At 31.6% G+C, this 25,217-nt stretch overlaps 1 protein-coding gene across 6 annotated transcripts in view; it reads left to right on the top strand.

Annotated features, from left to right (window-relative positions):
- Positions 1–25,217, top strand: part of LOC142325165 (modular serine protease-like) — an 85,887-nt gene that overhangs the window by 57,981 nt on the left and 2,689 nt on the right. For 3 of the 6 annotated variants that reach the window (XM_075366574.1, XM_075366573.1, XM_075366572.1), the window contains exons 11-14: positions 3,532–3,656; positions 7,841–8,008; positions 10,652–10,808; positions 21,537–21,638. In XM_075366574.1, the coding sequence (XP_075222689.1) occupies positions 3,532–3,656; positions 7,841–8,008; positions 10,652–10,808; positions 21,537–21,638 (552 nt within the window). Of the gene's footprint in view, positions 1–3,531; positions 3,657–7,840; positions 8,009–10,651; positions 10,809–11,743; positions 12,665–21,536; positions 21,639–25,217 lie in introns of those variants that run through there. The other 3 variants (XR_012756498.1, XR_012756497.1, XM_075366575.1) reach the window with 3 other exon arrangements.

The following is a 25,217-nucleotide window of genomic DNA, read 5'->3' as shown; positions in this document are numbered from 1 at the left end:
CATGATGGCTAGAGCAGTAGGTTATGTTTGAGTTTTGTTGCCAAGAATGGATATAGAAGAAAAACAGAGTATCAGCTTGGTTTTATTCTCAACCACTTGCGCAGAAAGATTTAACAAAAGTATCAATAAAATATTTAATTGCTCAGAACAAAACAGAAACAAAAAATGAATATTAAAAATTAAAAAACACGACTGCCGAAAAAATACATTGCTGACACATATTGCTATTTAATATAGCATAATTGAAGAGCATGTAGGTGATAATTTTGTATAATTTTTTTTCAATTTTTTTAAAACTATTTAAACATATATACAGATGATGAAAATCGGTTGACAAATAGCCGAATTATGGCACAAAATTGATGTAGTTATGTCTCTGTTTTTATGTCCTCCACTTTACGTTCAATTCAATGAAATATTAATTTTTATTTATTGTAAATTAGTATCAAATTAAGTAATAATTTTGTCACAGTATTAGACCTAATAATTATGACACAAAATTACAACAACAATTTTCTCCCATAACTCGATTATTTGTTAATCTATTTAAAAAAAATAAAACGCCATTTTGTTCAAAATAAAGGGCTTACATTTTAGCCAATAACATAAATTTTGATAAAACTTATATTTATGGAGATATTACGGATTGAAAAAAAAACATGGTCGCCATTTTGTAATTTGCGAACGTATTTAAGTCATGATTTTTTGCTAATTTTAAAACTTCTTGGTAACTTAATTACCAAGACGCTTACCAAATATTAATCTGATTCGTCTAACCAAACTTGAGATATTTAATTATTGTATAAAAATAACAAAATAACGGACAGAGGGAGAACGAAGGAGAAATTGCATTTTTCCTAAGGATATTTTTTGTTTAGTTTTACAAGTATAATCCAAAAACGTATAGCCAGCCCACCATTTTAGAAACACTGTATAGCCTGTGACAGCCTATAACGTAAGGATTCCAACGAGGGGTCATACATCTAAATCGCTTCAGCCGTTGAGTTGCTGCAGTGGAACAAACATATATTCTAAATGCATTACGCTTCTTTTTGGGCAGTCATGTAAATAAAAAACAGGGATTATTAGTTAATACTTAGCAATAAAACTGTGGCGCAAAGCGGACCAATGGTGGTCCGCCGTGTGGCTACACATGGCACCCTTCATGACTCTTCCGCTAGAAGCAGTCCGTTGTCAATTAATTTACAGATTATTTAATTTCTAAGCGTAGGTTACACAGGTCAACAAAATTAAGGAATTTGAAAGTTGTTTGTAATCTGATAACTGATTTGTATGTTATTTTGTGCACTGATTTCAAATATGGCCACCGTTTTTTCTATCACGTACAAATTTTTCACAATACTAAAAAAAAAAAAAAATGGAAGAAAGTCTTATTGTACGAGTACATGTATTCCACATAGAAAACCTTTATTTATAAAAAAGTAATAAAGAATTTTTGTCCATTTTCATACCTCTACAAACATTTTTACTGCCTTTTTATATTTTTCAACGATTGTCAGGCCACATTTTCTGTTGTAGTCAGCTTGCGGATTGTCTCTATGGATGCACTAACAGTAGTCTGCAATCATGGCAATCATGTTCACATTCCACCTTCCCTGATATCTGTGTTCAATTTCCTTCATATCTTGGTGAAATCTTTCATCCTTTTTTTCACTTACAGCACCAAGATTTTCAGGAAAGTAGTCAATATGGGAATGCAGAAAATCTTTCTTCAAGCTCATCTAACAACCCAAATCTTGGAATTTCATTAGCATGTTTTCCACTGTACACTTAAAATTTGGGTCCTTATTGTTCCCAAGAAATTTCTTTTTACGACTTCTTTAAATATTTTCCATGCTTTTTTTCAATGTCCTCAATTTTGGTTTGATAGACGTCATCTTTAAAAAGTTTATGAATATCTGGACCAGTGAAAATGCCTTCTTTCACTTTGGGTTCCGACAGTTGTGGGAACTTATGGCACATGTATTTAAAATACTCTCCTTCTTTAGAAAGGGCCTTTACTAATTGTTTTATCAATCCCAGTTTGATGTGAAGTGGAAGTAAAAGGATTTTCTGTTATCAACCAAACTTTTCCATATTACATTTTTGCTCCAAGGTTCCATTAATACCTTACGTGGCCATTCAATTTTAGAATCAGCATGACAGTATTAGTATCATTGGTGGTACTTAAAAACATTAGAAAATAATCATATACAATATACTAAAATTTTAAAATATATACAATAGATAACAGTAATAATAATTGTAAAACAAATTAATAAATTTTACTACTGTAATTCATTCATTCAATATCCTAGCAGATCTTAGAACACAACTATTTTGCAATTAAACATACCTATAAACATATTTATATATCCTATGACATTCCCTGTAACGTAAGGATTCCAACGAGGGACCATACATCTAAATCAGTTCGCTTTTGAGCTGCTGAACGTACATACATACATTCATACACCCTAAAAACTTTACATTCCTTTTTGGGCAGTCATGTAAAAAAAAAATGCAATAACAATATCTTTTCAGAAATGCTAGCCATCATGTTCCACAAATGGAATATTTGGGAGAAATGTTGAAGATGAAATTCTGGATTAATTTAAAAGATCAAAACAAAAGAAGTGAATAAGAGTGAGACTATCAATGATGTGAAATGAAACTGGAAAAATCCAAAAGCAAACTTTAAACAGATTCAAAAGACATGGAAAACTTAACAATCTCAAGATTTTGACTAAATTTTAAAAAAGAGAATTTCAAGCAAATTAATTTTTATGAAACACTTTGTAAAATACATAGCAATAAATGGTCCATAGCAATAAATTATGCAGTAAATGGCTCAGATGTGACAGAAGATTAAACTAAAAGTTATCATAAGAACCTTTATCTGATGACTCCCATAATAAACAAACTCATTAGATAGAAAACCTATTGGAGATGAACCTGCCCAAGAGGATACAAAACTACTTTTAAAAAGAGGATAAAGACCAAACAAAATACAAGTTATACAGAAAATATTAACATTATTTATACATTTCAAAAACTACTCTGATATAATTTTTAATTTGATCTGCTAAATATTTTATGTTGTTCTTATTCTTTGTTGAGTGAGAAGAATTGAGCTGTTTTTTGCTAATGTCAAAAGTAAATTACTTTCCTTAAATAGTATTTATTAATTTATTGTTATTTTATATTTATTATAAAATATACTTTATACTTTTGTACAAACAATGGTTATACTTTGTACCAAAGTGTTAACATTCCTAGACAGAATATTTGTCTACAGTTGAAAGCTGAATTGAACTTGATTGAACAGACTTTTAATTAATAATGTGCAATCATATATTGCACTTGATAATTAGTGTGTCAACTCTTAAAATTATGAGGAAGTCCACATTGTTACATTATTATGTTGTACATAAAGCATTACATATAAATATATATTTTTATAAGAAGGTTTATCATGCTCACTGATTAAGAAACATTAACAACATTATATTTTCATCATTGTTTATATAGCTGCTCACTGTGTTACTAATATAACAGACGGAAGACTAATAGCTGCCAAAAAATTTAAAATCACTTTTGCGAAACAGTTTATAAAATACAATGATCCAGGAGACACTGATGCAGTATACAGAAATGTATGTATAACTTAAAAATAAGATTATTAATACTTAAAATATTACGAACTATTTTTTTGTAAAATAAATTTAGTTTGATGTTACATCCAAAACACAACTATAGAATAAGGTGGAATCAAAATATTTTTGGAATTATTCTCTTTTCCTTGTGGTGTCAACACTATGTACTGACAGCACATCAACTGTTGACATGTGTGTTATTATGAATAAAAATTTTACAAAAGGATTTTTAGTAAATTTAAATATCAAAACGGCTATTAGATGTTGGTTCTGTTGTTTTACAATGAAGTTTCTGTATTACTATCTATAAGTTTCTGAACTATATATATATATTATTATTATTATTATTATAAGTATTTCCTATATATTGGTATAATTCCTGTTCATTATATACGTGTTTTAAAACTGTGGTCTCTAATAAAATAATCTTGTCACCAGTTTCCTGGCAATATTGTGCCGCAACTGATTTCCTTTCATTGTATTTCCTTTTCATTTCCTTTCATTGTAAAATGAGCCAAATCCTCTTTTATTCTATTTTCAGTCTCTGTTATAATTTACATATATATCCTGTACTGTAATGTCTTTACCAAAATTAATCTCGAAATCCCTACTCAGGGTTTAGTTTTATCCTATATTTATAAATTAAAAATTTTATTATGATTACTTGAAAGAACAGTAGGTGATTGTATTACAAATGTGTTTTATCATATTTCATAAGAAATGTTTATTTATTAATTTTTTTAATATTTTTTATTTATACTTTTTCCAGATATCTAATGATGATTATTTAGTAATGAAATAGCATCTGTCATTATATTTTAAGTAACATTTGTAATATTTTAAGTAACAAGTAAATGGAATTTAAGCATAAGATTATCTTTCAATCTCTTACAATAATTGATTAGCACAGGTCTTTAACGCTGTTTGTTTAATGTTGTTTGTAAAACTATTTTAATAAATTTATTGACTATTAAACTTTTAGTTTTAAAACTACTTTTAATAGTTTTAAACAACAATCCCTTCTGACATCATAAAGAATTTTGGGTGAGAAAGTCATTGAAATTAATATATGGATGCGAAAAGATGAGTGGAGTTTATGAGTTTAACTAGAACTGTAAAGTAGTCAAACAAGTATATTTATCATGAAGAATGTGTAGATCCAACAACTTCTACTTCAGTGGTAACAATTAAGTACATGATAAAATTAGATTAGAAACACAGAATACAAAAATTGAAATCTCTATTATCATGTACAATAATATTTGATCTATATACAAAGAGTTTGAGAGTAACATACTTTCCAGCACTTGAAACTCTCTCTGATCATAAAAAAAATTACTCATGGTGCAAATAATCTCAGTGAAGTATCCATGTTAAAGAAACCTTACAAACGGAAAGAGACAACAAAAAAACAGCTATAATTAAAAATAATTCCCACATGGTGGGCTATGATGCATCTGGTTTTTATAAGTGAGTTGATAATGAATGGGAAAGTATATCCACTGAAATGTTTAGATATTTAAATTTATTTTAACTACTGACAAATAAGGTAATGTTAATATATGGAATAAAATAGTCACCATAAAGTTTTGTCTAAAATATAATTATCAAAATAAAAAATAAAGATTGTTTTGCAGTTACAATATCTCAAAGATATATAGAAAATTGTACCAGTATCTAGGGTAAAAGTCTCCAAAAGTAGAAAATACTGTTTCTTTAATTTGGGTAGTTATTGTGAAGTTGTATCTTGCTGATAGTTATTATGTTGATAGTAAACAACACAAGAACGTTGTCCATCTATTAGAATTATAGTACTATAACCATGTTCTAGGGGTCTAAGACTTCAGCAAACCTTTGAAAACAAAACATCTAATTTCATAAAATATAGAATATGTTCCAAATGTGCAAGTAAGGTATATTTTCTCTAACTGCAATTATTACAACTTCATCCTTATTAACTGACTCAAAATTTTCTGCTACTCAATACTCAAATGTTAGTTGAGAAAATCTCTGGAGTCATCATTATTTAAGAAGTCATTTTCACTTTTGCACAATTGCTGTTGAATTAATTTAGCTTTGAAATAAGAAGCCTTGTTGACAGGAAATAGAAATCTGCTATGGGTCACCTGCACTTGATGGGCTGTGCAAGAACATGTTATTCACTACTTACCTTACCAATTTCCTGAAATATTGTCCACTTAATAATATCTCATTTTTTTAATTATACAGTGTCGGAAAAAAGTTTAATACCACCCCAACAAAACAACTTAATTCTCTACTGGTCTTATACATTTTTCTTAATTTATTAAGTGAATTTTTTATAATATTCTACATTGAAAATGAAAGATTTTGATAGAAATAAAATTTCTGCAGTTCAGCTTGTACATGATGTATGGCTATTTTTTATATTTAGGCTTTCCGCATAAAATTGCACATTTTTTTGGGGAAAAATTTGTAGCTCAATAATGCCTAGATAGAGCTGTGATTTTTGGTTTCCTCAGAAAGCTAATGGAAGTTTCCAAAACAATTGTTTGAAAAAAAAACATTAAAAATCTTTGAAGATTTTTAAAACATTTTGAAATAGATAAGAAATTCTTTGAGGGACTTTTTAAATTTCCTGCCTATTTTCATATGGTAATAAAACGTATTACCATATGTATAAATATAACTGGTAAATCACAAAGACAAGTAGTTAATATTGTAACAGTGTTTAAAACATGTTCAACGAACAATAAAGTGCTATAATACCTCACAACAATCATCGACCGACCTAGGGCAGATTGTCCAGGAAGACATCTCCAAGACAAGACTGTAAGTTAATTCAGCTATGTAAAAAAATAGAAATGTTAGTTGTAGTGATCTATGATCACTATGATTACTATGATAGTTTCATTTTTGCAGAGAACACTTAGGGTGGCTCAGAGAAGCCTGGGAGAGAGTAATTTTCTCAGATGAATGTTGTTTTGAGCTATTTCCTTGATGCAAGGTTTGAGTTCATAGGACAAAAACAGAAAAATTTCTGCCAGACTGTGTCGTTCCTGAAGTTAAACGAGGTGGTAATGCTGCAATGATCTGGGGTTGCATCACATCTGAGGGGCCTGGAGAGTGTAAGGTAGTTAGTGGAGTAATGAACAGTGGAAAATACTGTTAAAACTATGGAGGCTGTTTCCTTCTGCTCAAAGGTGCCTTGGGGAAAATTACATTTACCAGCAGGACAATGCCCCTTGCCATAGATCCAAGGCAATGATTTACTTCCCTCACCATTGTGTAGTCCAGATCTTAACTCCATTGAAAATCTTTGGAACACCATGGCTTATTGACTGAGCTGAACTGAAATTGGCTGTCTGTACAGTATGGAATCAAGTGATGCGAGAAGAGTGTAGAAAGCTGATCCACTCATTGCCTCACAGGGTTAAGGCATACTAGAAGGCAAGAGGAGGACCATTTACTATTAAACATTATAATTTTACCTAAAATATTTTTTGTATTACTTTTTTTATAAAATAAAAATATTTTAATTAAAAAAAATGGTGTTTTTAGTGGTGGTCTTAAACTTTTTTCCGGCACTGTACATATGACTTTCTTTGACAAGTATCTGTTTTTCATTGTTGTTGATTAACTTTTGCTGTTATATAAACGTTCATATAAGCTTTTAGTACCATTTAAATATATAAATCATTTGCTACCATGATAAATAAAAAGATTTGCTTCAACATTTCATATCTGTGCTAAATTCTATGAAAATTTTATGTGAAAACTTTCATGTTTCTGTGCATTTCACAATACTATAAAGATTGCACAAAAAATAACATGAAGTGGTATTGACTACTGTAGTTGTAAGCAAAAAATATCAGCTGGATGAAATGAAACTGCATCTATTAATTTACTTCGGTGACCCACAGGAGCTGGTTAATTAAAGATAGCTTCAGCAGTTAACATTCTTATTTCAAATACCTCAAATGAAATAATGCTACTCTTAGATTCAAATACGCTTTGTAGAATCATTAGGTTGTACAGCTTGTGATTTATTTGTTTATTGTTTAAAAAAAAAATAAATCTAAGTATAATGAAAAATTTTATGAATCACTAAATTTTAGTATTAAGATAAGAACAGAAATTATATGTAACATAAAAAACAAAAACAACTAAATTTATATAATTATTATTTTTTTTATTTTAAATAGGTCTTACGCATACATGTACCATTAGAATATCAAGGAAACGTTTTAAACTATTTATCTGATGTAGCTATTTTAGAATTAACATCTTCTGTTCCATTAGGTGAATCTATAATGCCAGCATGTGTTGACAAATATAATGAGAACATAATTAGATCATCTATGTTAGGAACGGTAAGTACTTCTGAATTTTTTTAAAAAAAAAGAAGAAAACTTAAGACTATATGTTATTAATATATAATGGTAGATAAGATATTGTATTATAGAAAAAATTAGTACAATAATTTTTTGATTTACAAGAAATTATATTCCAATCTTTTTTATGGCACTAACACATTTAAAGCACCTATAGTACAAAAGACACAAGTTTCTTTCTCTGATATTAAGATACAGCGAGCTGATGCAGTGAAAATAGTGAAAGTTTCACTTGTAGGGTTGCATTTTGTCTGCTTTTTGGAAGGCTGATCTGCAACAATATGTTCGATTTTAAAGGGTAATTGGAAACCCTTTGCATGAGAACTTATTCTTGAAAATGCCATCTTTTAAGAGTGACTCATGATTTGTGTCTTCACCTTCAACTGTTATGTTAAGGCAACATTTCTCAACCTTTCAGTATTTACGACCAAATTTTCATCACCTCCCTCCCCCACTCTCATTCAAAAGCAATGTATTTTAATGCTAAAGCTACATTATGACCTTAATTAAAAACCTTACAAATTATCAAGATAAGTAAATTTATTGAAATTTGCCAACACCGATTAGCTGTAAAACCAGAATCTCATCCTATCTATTCTTCTCTTTCTTATGTCCACCATACTGGACTTTCTTGCGGCTTCTCGAGAAGTTCCGCCTCGAACATTCTGGAACATCTGCGCAACTATCTGCACAAATGTGTATAAATGCTGCACCTCATTCAATTCCAGCCAATCTCAGTCGAGTCGATCCTTCTATTGCAGTCAAATCTATCGTGAATGTTTATGTTGTAATTTGTGTGTTAATTGTAATTCATGCCATTAAATATTCATGGCAGTAGATTTATCCAGAATTATAGATATTTTTAAGTGGGAGTAAGCGAGGATTAGATGATAGTGAAGCATCAAGTGGATAGATGAGCGTAGTTCTGAAAATAAAATCAAGAAAACATTCTCAAAAATGCTTAATTTTGGGTTTACCAGTACTGAAGTAAATGAAGAAGATCGGCCCCTGTGTGTCATCATTCAAAAATTTTGGCAGCAGACAGCATGAAACCTAATAAACTTAAACAACATTTGGAAATGCTTCATAGTGAGTACATTAACAAACCCTTAGAATTCTTTGAGTTTAAATTAAAACCATATGAAAAGAAAAACATAATTTTTTTAAAACAATTTTTGAATGTAAAAGCTTTACTTGCTTCTTACAAAGTTTCATGTAAAATAGCAAAATGTAAAAAGCCTCCACCTTTGGTGAAAAGCTTATTTTGCCAGCTGCAGTTCAGATTGTAGAAACTATATTTGGAGATAATTTTGCCAAACAATTCTAGTCCATACCTCTATCAAATGATACTATTGGCCGTCAGAATTGGTGATATAGCTGAAGATGTACAGCATCAGCTTTTCAGGAAGTTGCATGACAAATTGTTTTCAATTCAGCTTGATGAGGCAACATATAACAATAAAGATGCTCATTTCATTGTTTATGTTCGATTTTGTGATGGTACGTCACCAGTAAAAGAACTAATTTTCTGCAAACTAATAGAACTCAAAGCAACAGCACTCGCGTTATTTGCTATCTTAAATGATCTTATAAACAAGGCAAACATAGAGCGGAAAATTGCATCGGAATGCATCAATGGTGCTTGTTCAATATCTGCAAGATTCCAAAGTTGTTGTAAACAAGAATCTTTGTCCACATCATATGAGCACTAATTAGTCCATAGCGATAGAAACATTCATGAACTTCAGGACCATCACATAGGATTTTATAGTGAATGATTATAGCATACCTACCCATTACATTCATGCTATAACCATGCATGATTAAAGCAATGTAATTCATGCTTGACCAATTAATGTTTGTTAAATTAACTTCTGAAAAGATGGATGGAAACATCAAAAAAGTCAATTAAAAAACCCAGTAAAAACAAAACTCAATAAAAATACATTACCTTTTGAAAGAAAGCCTTATTTGAACAGTATTTTAGATTTGTTAAATAGTGTATTAATTATTTTTTTTAATTTCTCTATACGGGTAGATAGCTAGATATACAGAAAAATTGGCTCCCCACTGAACTTTTCCAATTATTGTTGAACCATCACAGTAGATATGGAGTTAGTGAAGCAACTGACTGAATTCTTTTGATCACATCTACAATTTTTAGTATAAATTTTTACTATTTTGTGGAAAATACTGGGAGAAATTCTGAAAAGACCATAATTTTCATTTTTCCATGCATCTATTCTTTATTTCTGTGACTGTTAATAATCTAACATTTTAAACAGTATTCATTCATATTTTTAACAGGTTAACTTAGATCAATACTCAAAAATGTTTAGTCTGCTAATCAATGCCTGAGATCACATGAGTTCATCTTTACTGTTTGGCTGTTTAAAAACAATTTATCTTTCATCGTGTTTTTAATGTTTCATAAATTATCATGTTTAGTCTGTTCTGCTCATGAAAACAAACGCAAAACAACTTAGGCAGCGATTATAAAAATATTCACAAATCTATTCAAAAAGTTCTCTTTATCATTAAATCATTTATGAATTATCCCTAAATAATCTATCAAAACCTTATTTTAAATAATAATCATAATTAATCTGTGTCATTAACAAGGTAGTTGGCTGGGGACGAGATAGTAATAACATGCCAGCAGAACAGCTACAAAGAGCAGAATTATCATTTATCACTTTAGAAGAGTGCAGAAATTTACTAATTAATGAAGACAGAGTGCACATAACGAATGATAAATTCTGCACTTTAAAAAGAAGTGGTAAGTAAATTAGATTTACTTGTAGTTTGTTTTTGTATAATTAAACACACAGAAAATAAAATAACTGGTTCTAAATAGATGACACATTGCATACCTTATAATCAGTGGTTCTGTAACACCTGGAATATACCAGGAGCTACATAAAAACCTCATAAAAAAAAAATTAAATTAAAAACTGAATGTGTGTATTACATAGTACACATTCAGTACTAACAGTAGTAAGTTCTAAGCAAAGTGATAATTTGCATTTGTCTGTCCATCTGATTACATCCATAACTTTTGCAAAAATGTTATAAAAATAAACTTACCCTAATTTTGATTAAATATATTCTTAAATGATAGAGATACTTATCTATCTTTTAAATTATTTATAAATAAAAATTAAACAAAACATATTGTTTATATTAAAGTAGAGTTATTGCTGTGAGAAATATTATTTTATAAATTAATTTCCCCTAGAGTAAAAGCAGTATTTAAAAATTATTTTTTCTCACAGAAAGTGTTATATTATTTTATTGCTTTACATTATCTGACCAGGCTGTGGCTGTGATGAATGTAAAACATCTAAAGTAAGACATAACAACACTAGTCAGAAATCTGTAAAAGCAATGATGTTCACTGAAACCAAAGTAATGTCTTTTCCTTAATAAACGTTTGTGATATTTGTTCAGGTGATATTAATGAAGCAACAGAAAATTTTATTAAATGTAAAACATAATTGTTGAACTCTGATTAATCAAAGTAGAAGTCTGCTTACACGATCCATGAATTTAATTTTTTAACAATTAGTTATTTTCAAACAGTGAAAAGGTAACATGCTTGAACATTTACCATTAATAAATTTTTGATGTTCTGTGTTTTAATTTATTAAGTTCAAAAATACAGATTAACAAGATAACAATTAACAAATATTAATTCACACAATTATGTTACAGGGTCAAATACTGCCGTACAACAAGGTGACAGTGGGTCTGGAATAACATTTGAATTTGGGGGCAAACATTATATACGTGGATTAGTTAGTACAAAAATTAACTATGAGATTGATACATTTACAAACATTCAATTTCCAAACCATTTAAGATTCATTGTAGAAATTATGCAAAGCATAACTAAAAGCCATGGCATATAATTTATGTAGTTTAAATAAATAAATTAATAACATCATTATGTTGTTAATCATTAATGATGTTATTTATAAATGGTATTCCTTTTCTATTAAATGTTTACAGCATAAATTATGAGTAGAAAAAAAAATTTTTTTAACAAAAAGGATTTTATATAATTGTAAGTATGGAGAAGTTGGCTAGGTATTAGGCAGATGAATGTGATATATAAATTCTTGTAAACTTTCTGTCTGTAAACCAAAAAGTTAAAGAAATTTTCGGCAGTTTTCAAGTATTTTTGGTAAGTGATTAAACATTTAATTGCAAAGTTTAATATCATTTTTCTGCCTACAATGATATTAACATATAACATGATGTTATAAATTAAATTCATAATTAAAAAACCTATAGCATATATTAGAGCTGAACATTAATCTGTACATAATATAATAATTAAAAAAGGATACAGTCTATTTTAAAAATGTTAATTATCTTTCTATTACAACACTTGAAGGAAAATGTGCAATCTGGCATTATGAAAAGTAATGCTACATAACTTTTGTCAAATTAAAAAGATTCTAAGAGCAAGAAAAAATAGAGAAATAACTTTCTATATTTTTCCTTAAAATTATCATCTTTATTGGGACAGAAAATATTAAAGAAAAGATAAATCTAATCATTAGAAAAAAAGAACAGTGTATTCTTATCAGACGATTTTAGGATATGATTGAAGCTAATAAAAAATTTACAACACATCATTCAACTGCATTCAATTTTTTGCCAAAACTTAAAAACATGTCTGTGTAATTAGTAATAATTTCAGTTGACACCACTAGTGCTATTGAGAAAGGTTGCAAGAACAATCATAGAAACATGTGAAATATATATGTTAATTGTCAGAAAGCTTTATAAATTATAAATATTTAAAAAAAAATATTTTTTAAATATTTTAAATATACTTTAAATATTTTTTAAAAAAATTCATAAATTATATTTCATATGAAATTATTTATATTTATTGTTATTAATATTTTATATAATTATAATATAATATAATATTAATACTATATTATAATTATGAAATTAAATTTCATAAAAAAATCATTTCTGCAGATACCTCAAATTGATTGAATATAATTAGAAACTTATTTCATGATAAATAAAATTTGAACTGCCTGACAACACATCGTAATCTAGTTGTAAATTTATAAACATTGATGAAACAAATTTTTTTTAGTATTAAGTATTTAGGTAGAATTATGAAAATGACTCATATTTTAAAAGAAAGATTAGAGATTCAGAATACAATGTTTCTTTCTGGTGAAAATCTGGATACCCACGATCCAGTGCAGTTAGCAACTGAATCACTTAATAGCTCAGATTGCCTAATGATAGAATCACTTTTAATGAAAAAGTATGATTGAGTATGATGATTTTTCAGCTTATTTTAGTTTTCAGCAAAAAAAAAAAGGTACTGTTAAACCTTCGCCTCTGGAACAAGCATTATAAACTCTTTTTTTCTTTTTTAGAAGCTTGAACTTATAGTTTGTAAGAAATGGAAATAAACTACTGCGCCATGTCTTCTTGGGTAAAACTTCTGACAAGATTTTTTCCTTTTTTTCTAAGTTTGATGCTTATTTTTAATCACACTCTTTCAAACATTGTTCTCCTACAAAATGTCTTAAAATTCAATTTTCTTCTGCATTCCTCTGTCTTAAAAGACATAGTTCACTTATAATCAATATTGACAAAAACTACTACAGCTCTTTATGAAAGGAATTAATTAAACAGTTTCTGTCTACATTGTTCTTTTCTTTTGGGAAGTGGAATTCATCAATGCACTTTAAATCTGGCAAAGGCATTAAATTGCAGCTGGTATGAACTTTAACATCATTAGAGTAAATTATTTAACTATATAATAAGAAAATTAAAATGACAGATATGCATTGAGGAACTTGCAAATTAGTTACAACGTAAAAATATTGTTTAATAGTAAAAGAAAGGTATTAAAAAACTTTGATATTACTCTGAGTTTTTTAATATATATTTGATTTCATTACTATTTCAAAAGCTGTCAACATGACTACTGTGAACAAACAGTTAATATAATTAAAGGAAAAAGAATAAAATTTTCAATACTAAAAGTGAATAATGAATAAAGAGGAGTAATTGGCTTGCAAATTAAAACTCAGCCATAGAAAATTTAGAAAGAAAAGAGTGTTATGAATTTTAAAATGGAAGCTGTTAGCGAGCCCGACACTCCGCCCGTAAATGGGATTCCTCAGACTCATCGTGGGAAGTTAGAAATAAATTCACACACATCTCGGAGCTTTAAAATGAATACAATGGGAAAATTGTTAATGGCCTATAAGTATTTAAAGAAAACAGAATGTGGACTATAAGTATTTAAAGAAAACAGAATGTGTCCTTCCGTATTCATTATCTTGGTTGAACCATTTTTTCCTTATTGTAATCCCACTAAAACAAATAAAAATTAATATTTATTCATTCATCCCAGAGAGCCCTTTCTTACTCTAGAGTCTAGATAATATTTACTTAATTTGAATTCTTTAATTCATTTTTTATTTCTATCAAAACGCAGATCTCGCCTTTTTCGCTTTTTGTAAACAATTTTTTCTCGTGGACAGATTTTTTGATTTCCTATTTAACTTCAAGTATAAACAGAATTAAAAATTTATAATACGTAGAATAATTTAAAAAAAATTGATATAAATAAAGCTGATTTTAATAAACGCTACTCTAAAAAAATAAAACTTTTTATTCTTAATTTTGTTTTAAACGTCAGCACCAAATTAGAGTTAGTAGATTGTTTGGTGGCTGATTTTAAATGATAAGCTCACTTTTCAGTAAATATTATTTAAAAGTTTAACGCATCGACCTTCGCACTTTACCGACCGGTTAGAAAACAGACTTGCTAATCGAAGAGAAGAAAATCGTATCTACAAAAAGTTTAATGATTAAATTGGTTTTTAAAATCTTCAGCTTCTTTAAAGATTTTTTTAGTTCGGCGAATAACTAAATTTACACTTTTCATCCATATCTTTCTTTCATGATGGAATTACAAATATAAAGAGAATAATTAATATTACAGTGAAATAATGTATTACTAATGACTAGTCGTTAATTGTTTAACTGTCATTGTAAGTGTCCAAAATAGAAAAAAATATGGTAAACATTACTTCTTGAATTTTTTACATCTTATTTCTATACAGCAGTATCAAGGGGGAATGACTGACCAGTGTAAACTGAGGTTTAACTTTACAGAGTTTCAACAGTGGAAGTGATAAAAAGAATTTATTTCTTCCAAACTAGAACTACGTGTAGTCATTTTAGACTTCTACAAATGTAGCCTTGGTTGTTTAAAAATGTAGATAGATAGGTAGGGTAAAAAGAAGATTAGATTAAAAAGGTAGGGTAGACAGGAGTGAATCTTCGGAAATAATATTTAGAAAAAAGTGCCACATTACTTCTCTCAGTCCAGAAAATTTGTTTACTCGAATTTGCAGCGTTATAAATTAATTACTAAAAAAACAAAAGCGGATTTTAGTGAGTCGCTTCAAACAGGTCATTTATTTTTTATTTTAGTGTAATTAAAAATTTTCTGCGACTTCTAAAATGTTTTATATGTGTGAAAACGGAAGAAGTGCCTACTTTTTCTATTGATTCTTGATTCTTCCGTACGTTGTGACATAGTGGGATTGTCAAAACGATCTCCTGCTGTCATACAGTATGTCATAATTCATCTAGAGAAAAAACCGTATCATAAATAATCATAATTTTAAACTGATTATTCATTTTTGTTCAATGTAATTATTTCCTAGTTTTGGCTCAATTTAAACGAGTTATAGACGTGAAAAAAAAGTAATAAATTATTATTTATTATAACCAGATTTGTATAAATAAATAAATATATATATATATAATTAAAAAGTGATAAATCCACCTTACCAGCAATTAAAATATACACTCCGTAGATCTTTCGATTCTTAAACCATCGTCAGGAGAATAATATATTATAAAACAAAGTAAAACATTAAAATGAATTAACAATCATAACTGTGTGCTTGTCAACAGTATACTGAATTAAAATATAAAGTCTACTCTGGTGGAGTATATACGAGGTGCTACCCAAAAGTTTGGGGAATTTTACCATAAAAATAAAATAACTTACCATAACTTATAATTTACACTGTCTCCTTCAAAGTAATCTCCTTGGGCATTGATGCAGTGATCCAAGCGTTTTTCCCATGATTCCATGCATCCCTGGAACTGGAGGTGTAAGTGTTCGAAGCACGTTCTGCGCTTCTTCCTGAATCTTTTCAATTGTGTTAAAACGACGGCCTTTCAATTGAAATTTTATTTTTGGAAAGAGAAAAAAGTCGCATGGGGTAAGGTCAGGCGAATAGGGTGGGTGGGGAATCACTACAGTCTTTTTGGAAGCCAAGAAATTCCGAACGGCTAGCGATGTGTGCGCGGGCGCATTGTCATGGTGCAGAACCCAGCTGTTGGTACCCCACAGATCTGTTTGCGCCTAATGCTTTCACGTAACCAATTCAAAGCTTCACAATAGAACATCCCATTGACATTTTGACCAAGAGGAACAAATTCCTTTTGGATAACTCCTTTGATGTCGAAAAAACAATCATCATGGACTTCACGTTGCTGCGAACTTGGCGTGCTTTTTTTGGCCGCGGTGAACTTGGCGACTTCCACTGCGACGACTGCTTCTCAGTTTCAGGGTCATACCCGTACACTCATGTCTCATCACCGGTTATGATGTTGGAGATGAAATTAGGGTCACCTCTTGCTGAATCTTTCAATTCACTACAGACAGCTACGCGATTTTGTTTCTGGTCGCTGTTCAACAATCTCGGTACGAATTTTACAGCAATGCGTCTCATGTTCAAATTGTCCGACAAGATGCGTTGCATGGACGCATATGACATTTGTACGATTGCACAAACATCATGGATTGTTTGTCTACGATCTGCAACAATAGCCTCTCGCACTTTCGCGATGTTTTCCGGTGTTGCGCTTGTTGATGGTCTTCCTGAACGCTCATCATCATCGACTGTCGTTCGTCCATCTTTGTATCGTTTGTACCACAAAAAAGTTTAATTTTTACTCATAGCATTGTCACCAAATGCTTTCACAAGCATGCGATGGGTTTCTGCACCGGTTTTTTTAAGCATGAAGCAAAATTTGATGTAGGTTCTTTGCTCTTTAAAATCTGCCATTTAGAACTTCGCCGAAGCAGTAAAACACAACATTACACAACCGCACGAAAGTCAACAATGCAGCCTCTCACCGTCACAGCTGTTGGAACACTGATTCATAAAGAGCCACATCTAGCGGCAGCAGGTCGTACCAGCAATGGTTCGCGCGCGAAATTCAAATTCCCCGAACTTTTGGGTAGCACCCTGTACATATATATATATATTTTTTTAAATTCAGTATACTGTTGACAAGCACACAGTTATGACTCTTAATTCATTTTAATGTTTGACTTTGTTTTATTATAATATTTTATTCTCCTGACGATGGTTTAAGAACCGAAAGATCTAGAGAGTGTCTATTTAATTGCTGGTAAGGTGGATTTATCATTTTTTAATTTAATTATTTTTAACTCATATCAGCGGAAACCATGTTTAAGAAATTTATATATTTATAAAAATAATATATAAAAGAACATGTCCTGACTGATTGATTGTTCAGCCACCCCGATAAAATGATTGCTTGTGCAGAATGAGGGTTTTCATTTTTTTCATTGTGTTTTGTTAAAAAAAATTAAAACTTAAAGATAATGTTGATGTAAAGAAAATATTAACGAGCATGAGTAAGATTTTAAAAGAAAAAATAGCGTACGGATTTCTGAAGTCAATACTTGGGATCACCTCCTTTATGAATCGGTTAAAAAACATATTTCAATTAAAGAGTGTTTGATCCAGTGACATACCTTTTCTTAAATTTCCCTCAAACTAACTGACCGAAACCGCAGAACCGCGAAACCGCGCCTAGTCCAGATTTGACAGCACTGTTCGTGACTGTGAATGCCTCAGAAAACGAACGAGTTTAAAGTTAAATCAGTGCTACACTCACACCGATCAAAATTATGTCTTACGCAACATAAAAATTCAGACCTACACCCAAATAAGTCGACCAATTTAGGTCACCTAACAAGGGGAACGCAGCCTCATTCCGGTCCACGCAGAAGCCGGGGACAAACCCCGCACCACATCCCGATCACATAATGGTGTCTCGCGCGGCATTACCAAGTCACGATCAGGACCACCACCGGCGGAGGGAAGCCACGCCCCTGGTCGCATGGGTTACCATAACCATACCCCGGCGGTGCGGCCACCCCCACCAGCGGGAGCCCCAAATCGAATCACAAACAATAACAATATAACCGTGGCACAATTCCAATGCGCCTCCCCCCCAACCAATCCAATGCCTAAGCCGGAACCCTAGCCACCCGGGGTCCTACCTCGATCTAGTACTTCGATTAAACTCCCTCTGCAGACCTATACACTGCAAGGGAGTGAAGAAAACCACACCTCGCGGATCATCCAGTTAATACGGAGATCCAGAAAGGAATGTATTCTCTCAAGTTCTCACCATCCTCGACTTCGCAAGGAGCTGCCTCTCAGCCTCGGCTCGCCCTACAGTGCCTTGCTCTCGCTGCACGGTTCCGACCAAAGTGTTCACCACACAGCTCGACGCAGAGTGATTTCGGATTTTTCGTGCAAACCGCTGGTGCACAAGAGGGTAGGACCTTCCCTCTCGTGGAGACTTTCATGACCTTCTTAACAGAGGACCATGGCCTCGGCGGAGATCTGCCTAGTGACCTTCTCGGTAGGAAGGGTCACCCGTAACCAAGTCCTTGGCTAAACCAACCAAGTCCTCGAGGCAATCTCCCCTGGATTGCTCCATTGCAGCTTATTAAAACAATACAACAACTGCACTGCCAGGCACTACAGCTGCAGTTTGAATGAAACCAAACACCTACCGCAAGACAGGTGAGCGTTTGGCTTAGTTATTCCGAGCAAGAACGCCTGTTCTCATGTAACCCCGCTCGAAAAAGTCAGAGCTTAAAAGCTCCTAAGATAGACCACCGGCGAGGTCGGAGCGAAATCGCTTCCTGACCCTGCCAGAGGATCAGAAAAATTTACTGGCCTCACGAACCTATGAAAATGGGGTCAAGATTCAAACAAAGGAAACGTCCTTATTTAGCCGACAGTGGCACTTCTGCAACACACTACCCAGCTGTGTTGCCTAAACCCCAAAGCAACGCAGGTTGACCGACAACCACTGATCATTGTCAGCCCCGATGACGTGAACGTAGGCACGCTGTACTTGTTGAAGTAATATATCGCTACCGGTAGCAGTAAATACAAGTTTTACAGCACGGGAAGCCGAGAAGGGATCAATTTAAATGAGGCTTACGAAAAGGGTAAAATTAATGAGTAAAAATATTGTTTAGTTGTGTACATAGTCTTAGATAATTCCATATGCTTCTGCTTGACAGCACCACTTGCAAAGATGGCAACGTCTGAGCAGAAAGCCATCTGTGTTTTTGCAGTTTGCTGAAGTGGGTACTACAGTTCAACAGGTGTTCTGTAAAAAGTTTAATTCTGGTCCTCCAAGTGACAATAACATTTAATTAACGACTGGATGTTTATATACAGTCAAGTGTATCAGACAACCAAGAGTGTATGATGAAGCTATTGAAGGTGTAAAAATGAAATGTTTTCTGTGCAAAATCCCAAGGCATGCAAGTTTATGACTTTGTCGCTGAAGCAAGTGTAACAGGAGTTGCTTATATGCTGCATATATGGCTTTTTCTTCATCTGAAAGATTGATAAGAGAATTTTTTGGCAACAAGATGGTGCTTCTCCTCCTTGCTGACATTACATATTTTCCCTGACCACTGGATCAGGCAGCATGAACTCAATGACAAAGCTTGTTTGCGGTGGCTTCCTTGGTCACTTGATCTGACCTCCATCTGAGTTTTTCCATTGGGGTTTTATAAAGTTTTTGTGTATACATGCCTCTGCTATCTACTGATCTACCGATTTGAGGCACATATTGAAGCAGCTGTCTCTTTCATTACTCTACACATACTGGTTAAAGTATGGGATGAATTCTTCTTTTGGTTGGATGTGTGCGGCATAATGAAACTGCTCACATTGAACCCTTGAGGGGAAAAACTATAACAGTTATTCTTTTATTTCATTAGTGATTAATTATAAGTCAAAGTTAAGGGATATTAAATAGCTATCAAACCTATTCTTATAGCTTTATAAATATTTATTTTTGCATACTCTGTACTTTGTAATATAAAGCCAGCATTTCTTTGCTTGATACATATACTGATGATGTTCATCTAAGTATGTAGAACTGATAGTCCAGTTTGAATAATGTTTTAAGTTTTTATGTGTAAATTTATCTACATAACTTGATGATTGGGTGTGTAATATGACTTAAAAGTATAAAAATGTTGTAACAGTGTCATAGATGATATTTTTTCACTTGGTTATTGTAACGAGGTTTATTTTTTCAAGGTCCGATCGGTCACGAAATTAAAATCACAGTGAAAAAAAAAAAATTATTTGTAACAAGTACTTACATAGTTACGCTATTTCTCTACATAGTCGCCACAACGATGTAGACATTTGTCGTAGCGTGGTACCAACTTTCCAATACCCTCGTCATAGAATGGAGCCACCTGTGTTTTCAGCCATGTTTCTACGCTGGTCTGCAGCTCGATGTCTGTACCAAAATGTTGTCCTCCTAGCCAGCGTTTCATGTGAGCAAAGAGGTGAAAATCAGATGGAGCCAAGTCCGGGCTGTACGGTGGGTGATCAAACACTTCCTAACGAAAACGCTGCAGAAGCATCTTTGTTACAGCTGCAGTGTGCGGCCGAGCATTGTCATGGAGAAAGACAATGCCTGATGACAATATTCCTCTCCGCTTATTCTGAATTGCCCTTCGTAGACGTTGAAGAGTTAACGTCTACATATGAGGCTGCAGTGATGGTCGTGCCACGTTCAGCCTGAAGAAATCGAATTACCCCACGCACTTCACACTAGGCGGGAGATGCTTTTGTTGTAGACATGTTTACGTGCTAGCTGCGTGTTCAGAACTAAACGAAGTGACGCGGCGTGATTGAAGGCCATACTAGAGACGCTGCGCAACACATATACGCAAAGGTTCATCCGATTTTTGCGCGTGTTTATATTTCGCGATCGATCGGACCAAGAAAAAAAATAACCCTCGTATGTTGCCAACTAATGTCAGGGCTGTAGAAGACAGAAATATGATTCTACCAAGTGAAATTTAGAAATAATCCATTTCTCATTAATAAAACTTTGGAGTATCGTTTTAGTGATGTCTGAAAGTTGACAGAAGATTTTCTAAGTTAAAATGTAATTACTGTATTCTGATCAAACATAAAAGTAGAAATCTGATTGCACTGAATAATAAACAATAATGAATTTCAATCATTTAGTCCTTTATTTAATTTAATAATTAACTTACAAAACAAGATGAAAAACATAATATTAACTAATAATAATTCTACACATAATTATGTTACAGGTTCAAATACTGCAGTACAGACTGGTGACAGTGGATCTGGAATAACATTTGAGTTTGGGGGCAAACATTATTTATATGGAGTGATTAGTACAAAAATTAATAGTAAGATTGATACATTTACAGACATTCGATTTTCAAACCATTTCACATACTTTGAAAAAATTATGAAAAATATAACTAAAAACAATGGAATATAATTTTATAAAAAATATTTTTTTTTTAATGCTGATCTTGCTTACCTATTAAATAAATTGTATGTATCAAAAAAATTATATTTTCGAATACACTCATAGGTAAAACACTGATTGAAATGTTTTATATAATGATAAAGTTATAATAAAGGAACAGTTATTAAAAAGGTCTTTGAGGGAAAACAAGAAAACTGCAAAGGGAAGTTAATTATATTAGAAGATAAGGAATGAGAATGTAAAATTCACTTCAAATATTTTAGAAAAAAAACAACTTTAATATTTTCTTTTTACTTAAATATTTTTCAGGAACATTTATATTTTTATAAAGTTCTGGCTTAGGTCCTAACCGAACCCATAAATAAGGCATAATTCTAATCAAATAATTTAATAGTCAGCATTGAAAACTTCTTTTCATGGATTAAATGTAAAGGGAACTTGCATTACCACCAATCCAAATCAAAAACTGTTTACAGGAGCAGGCTAAGATTACAAATACTGCAACATTAACCAAAGAGAATTTATTAAATCTTTCTTGGTAATAAGAAAATTAGAGACTCAGATGATAACCCTTTCTTTTGATGAAAATTTTGAAGTTCAAGATAAAGTACACTCTGTTTAGAACAATTAGTAACAGAATCATTTCATGATTATGAAAAAGTATAAATAAGGATGATATTTTTTATGTACTGAATTTTACAGTACTTTTACAGACTTTTAAGAAGTCCATTGGCATGTAAATAAGCAACTATTTTTCCTTCATTTCCAAATCAGCAGCAATATCATTTCTTAGCCGGAACCTCTTTCTGAGGTCCTCAAATACGGTACACTCCTCCATTAGATGCGTAATTGTAAGTGTTTTATTACAAACACCGCACATTGGTATCCCTTCGCCGGTTAACAAATAAGAATTTGTTATTCGCATGTGACCGATTCTAAGCCTGGTCACAGCCACTTGTTCTCGGCGAGTCAACTTCACGTTGCTTTTCCATTTCTACGGAGAAGTTTTAACAGAGTTTAATTTTGTATTTAAACACCTCCAATCAGTATTCCACTTGTTTCTTATGTCAGACAGTTTTTAACATCTACCACCCTTACAGAAATTGCATCCAAAACATTGCAGACTGTTGCTTTTCTGGCAGCTTCATCTGCGCTTTCATTACCTGCAATACCAGCATGCCCTGGAGTCCATAAAAATACGCATCGCTGTCCTCGTTGATTTAGAACGTACAAAATGGGCAGGATGTTTGCAATTAGGACATCCTTAATGTTATTGTACCGAATTGCAACAAGTGCACTTAGAGAATCGGAACATATTAGCACTCTCTCTTCGCAATAGTGTTCTGTGTACCGAAGAGCTTGCAGTGTGGCAGTAAGTTCTTCCGTATAGGCATTGGCTATATCTGGCAGTTTCCAAAAGTGGGCTTTTCCATTTAAATATAAGAAGCATCCAACACCATGTTCCCCCGACGGGAAGTCTTAGAAGGCTCGCTTCGCTTGTACTATTCGGCATTTTATATAGCTCCTGCTTCGTCCACCTTTAGTAATTCTACTTCCCAAATAACAAAATTCTCCTACTATTTATTCTCTAACGATGGAATATTTATACATAAGTTTAAGTTTATATCTAATAGATAATTTTTATTGATTACGTAAAAATGTCAAGCTAATAAAAGAAATCCCTAGATCTCTGGTTTACAAGCAAAGTACTTTAGCCTAAATATTTCTATTTAGTCTAAATAAGACAGAACTTTTTTGTTTTATAAAAAAATTGTTAGTAGCATATTTGAACCAAAAAGCAAAAAGATTTGGTTTGTCCTGTTCATGTAAACGAATGCAAAACAACTCAGATACTGAGTATAAAAATATTTACACTGTCTGTTTGGAAAATTACTTTTATGACTATTTCATATATATATATATAAACCCCCTAAATAATTTATCAATCTGTATTTTGAATAATAATCAAAATTAATTTTTATCATTAATAAGGTGGTTGGCTGGGGACTAAATAGTTCTAACTTGCCATCAGAAGAACTACAAGAAGCAAATGTATCATATGTCCCTTTAGAAGAATGTAGAAAATTATCGAATGAAGATAAAGATCAAATAACGAATGATAAATTCTGCACTTTAAAAAGAAATGGCATGTAAATTTATTATTTTTTTTTTAATGAACACAGAAAATAAAATAACTGGCCCAGGTAAAATAGTAAATAATAAATTAATACCTTAAACCTGGTTGTTCTTTAACACCAGTAAGAGTAGCATTCTGTATAAATTAAATGGTGTGAAATATGATAATGACCACAACAGCTGATGTTTTGATTGATTTATTTCATAAATTAATTTCCCCGAGAATTAACCCAGTACTTAAAAATCATTGTTCCTCACAGAGAGCAGTATTGTAACATTATCCAGCATTGCCCTCTCTGAAAGTAATGATGAATTATATGACCAGTTCCCAACGTTTAACAATGTAAAGATGTCACTTGTATAGCTAAATGCCCAAGTTGTATTGCAAGTATGAAACACCAAAATTTGGGATTTAGTTCTCTGCACCCATGAAAATGGTCTTCACAAATTTTAATGAAAAAGGACTTTCTCAATTTTCCAAAACATCCAAGATTAACATAGGGAAATGTTGAATTAATTAATCAAAATATTCTTTTTTTAATATTTCAAAATATTTTCTTTTTTTAATTTTTAAATGGGAATCAATTTGGTTTTGGAAAAGGAAGGGAATCCGGAGAAGCTACATTAGCACTTACAGTACTCAACGAAGACAAAAAAAGATTCATAACCATGTACCTTACATTTATTGAATTTGTTAAAAATTTGACTATGTTAATTACAAGAGAATTTTCAAAATACTGAAAAAGGAAGACATTAAATCAGAGAACCAAAAAATTATTTGAGTACGGGAGGCACTGGACACAGTAAGGGCAGAAGTTAGTTTAGGAATTAGTAGAAATGCTGCATTTCTAGATAACATTGTTGTTTTTACACAAAATGATAGCACAAGCAGGATATGAAAAATATGGTAAAAATGGATGACATATTTGCCATGGACTACAATCCAAAACTGAACGAAGCAAAAACCAAAGTCATTCTGTAGCTGGGAATAGAAACATGAAATAATGAAAATCAGAGCATTGGACCAAGTCGATGAATTAAAGGTACCTGTAAGTAGTGTCATCATACCTGATGGAAGAAGCAACAAAGACTGGTAAAATCAAGAATTGCACAAGAGAAACTTGATTTTAACTACAAGAAGACTGTATCTTCCAATAACATTTGTGCAGATAAGCAAACAATTTCTTAAAACATATGTGTGGAGTGTAATGATAATGAATGGAAGCAAAAGTTAGATTGGCAGAGTAATAGACAAAAGAAAACTGTGTAAAATAGTGGAAACTTGCTATAAACCAATCCAAAAATAAATAATGGAAGAAAGCACGTGCTTTCAAGAACAAATTCGAATATCAATGGT

The sequence above is a fragment of the Lycorma delicatula genome, chromosome 5 (assembly GCF_047948215.1).
Source record: "Lycorma delicatula isolate Av1 chromosome 5, ASM4794821v1, whole genome shotgun sequence".
NCBI classification, from domain to species: domain Eukaryota; kingdom Metazoa; phylum Arthropoda; class Insecta; order Hemiptera; family Fulgoridae; genus Lycorma; species Lycorma delicatula.
This window is presented reverse-complemented; position numbering and strand designations above follow the sequence as displayed.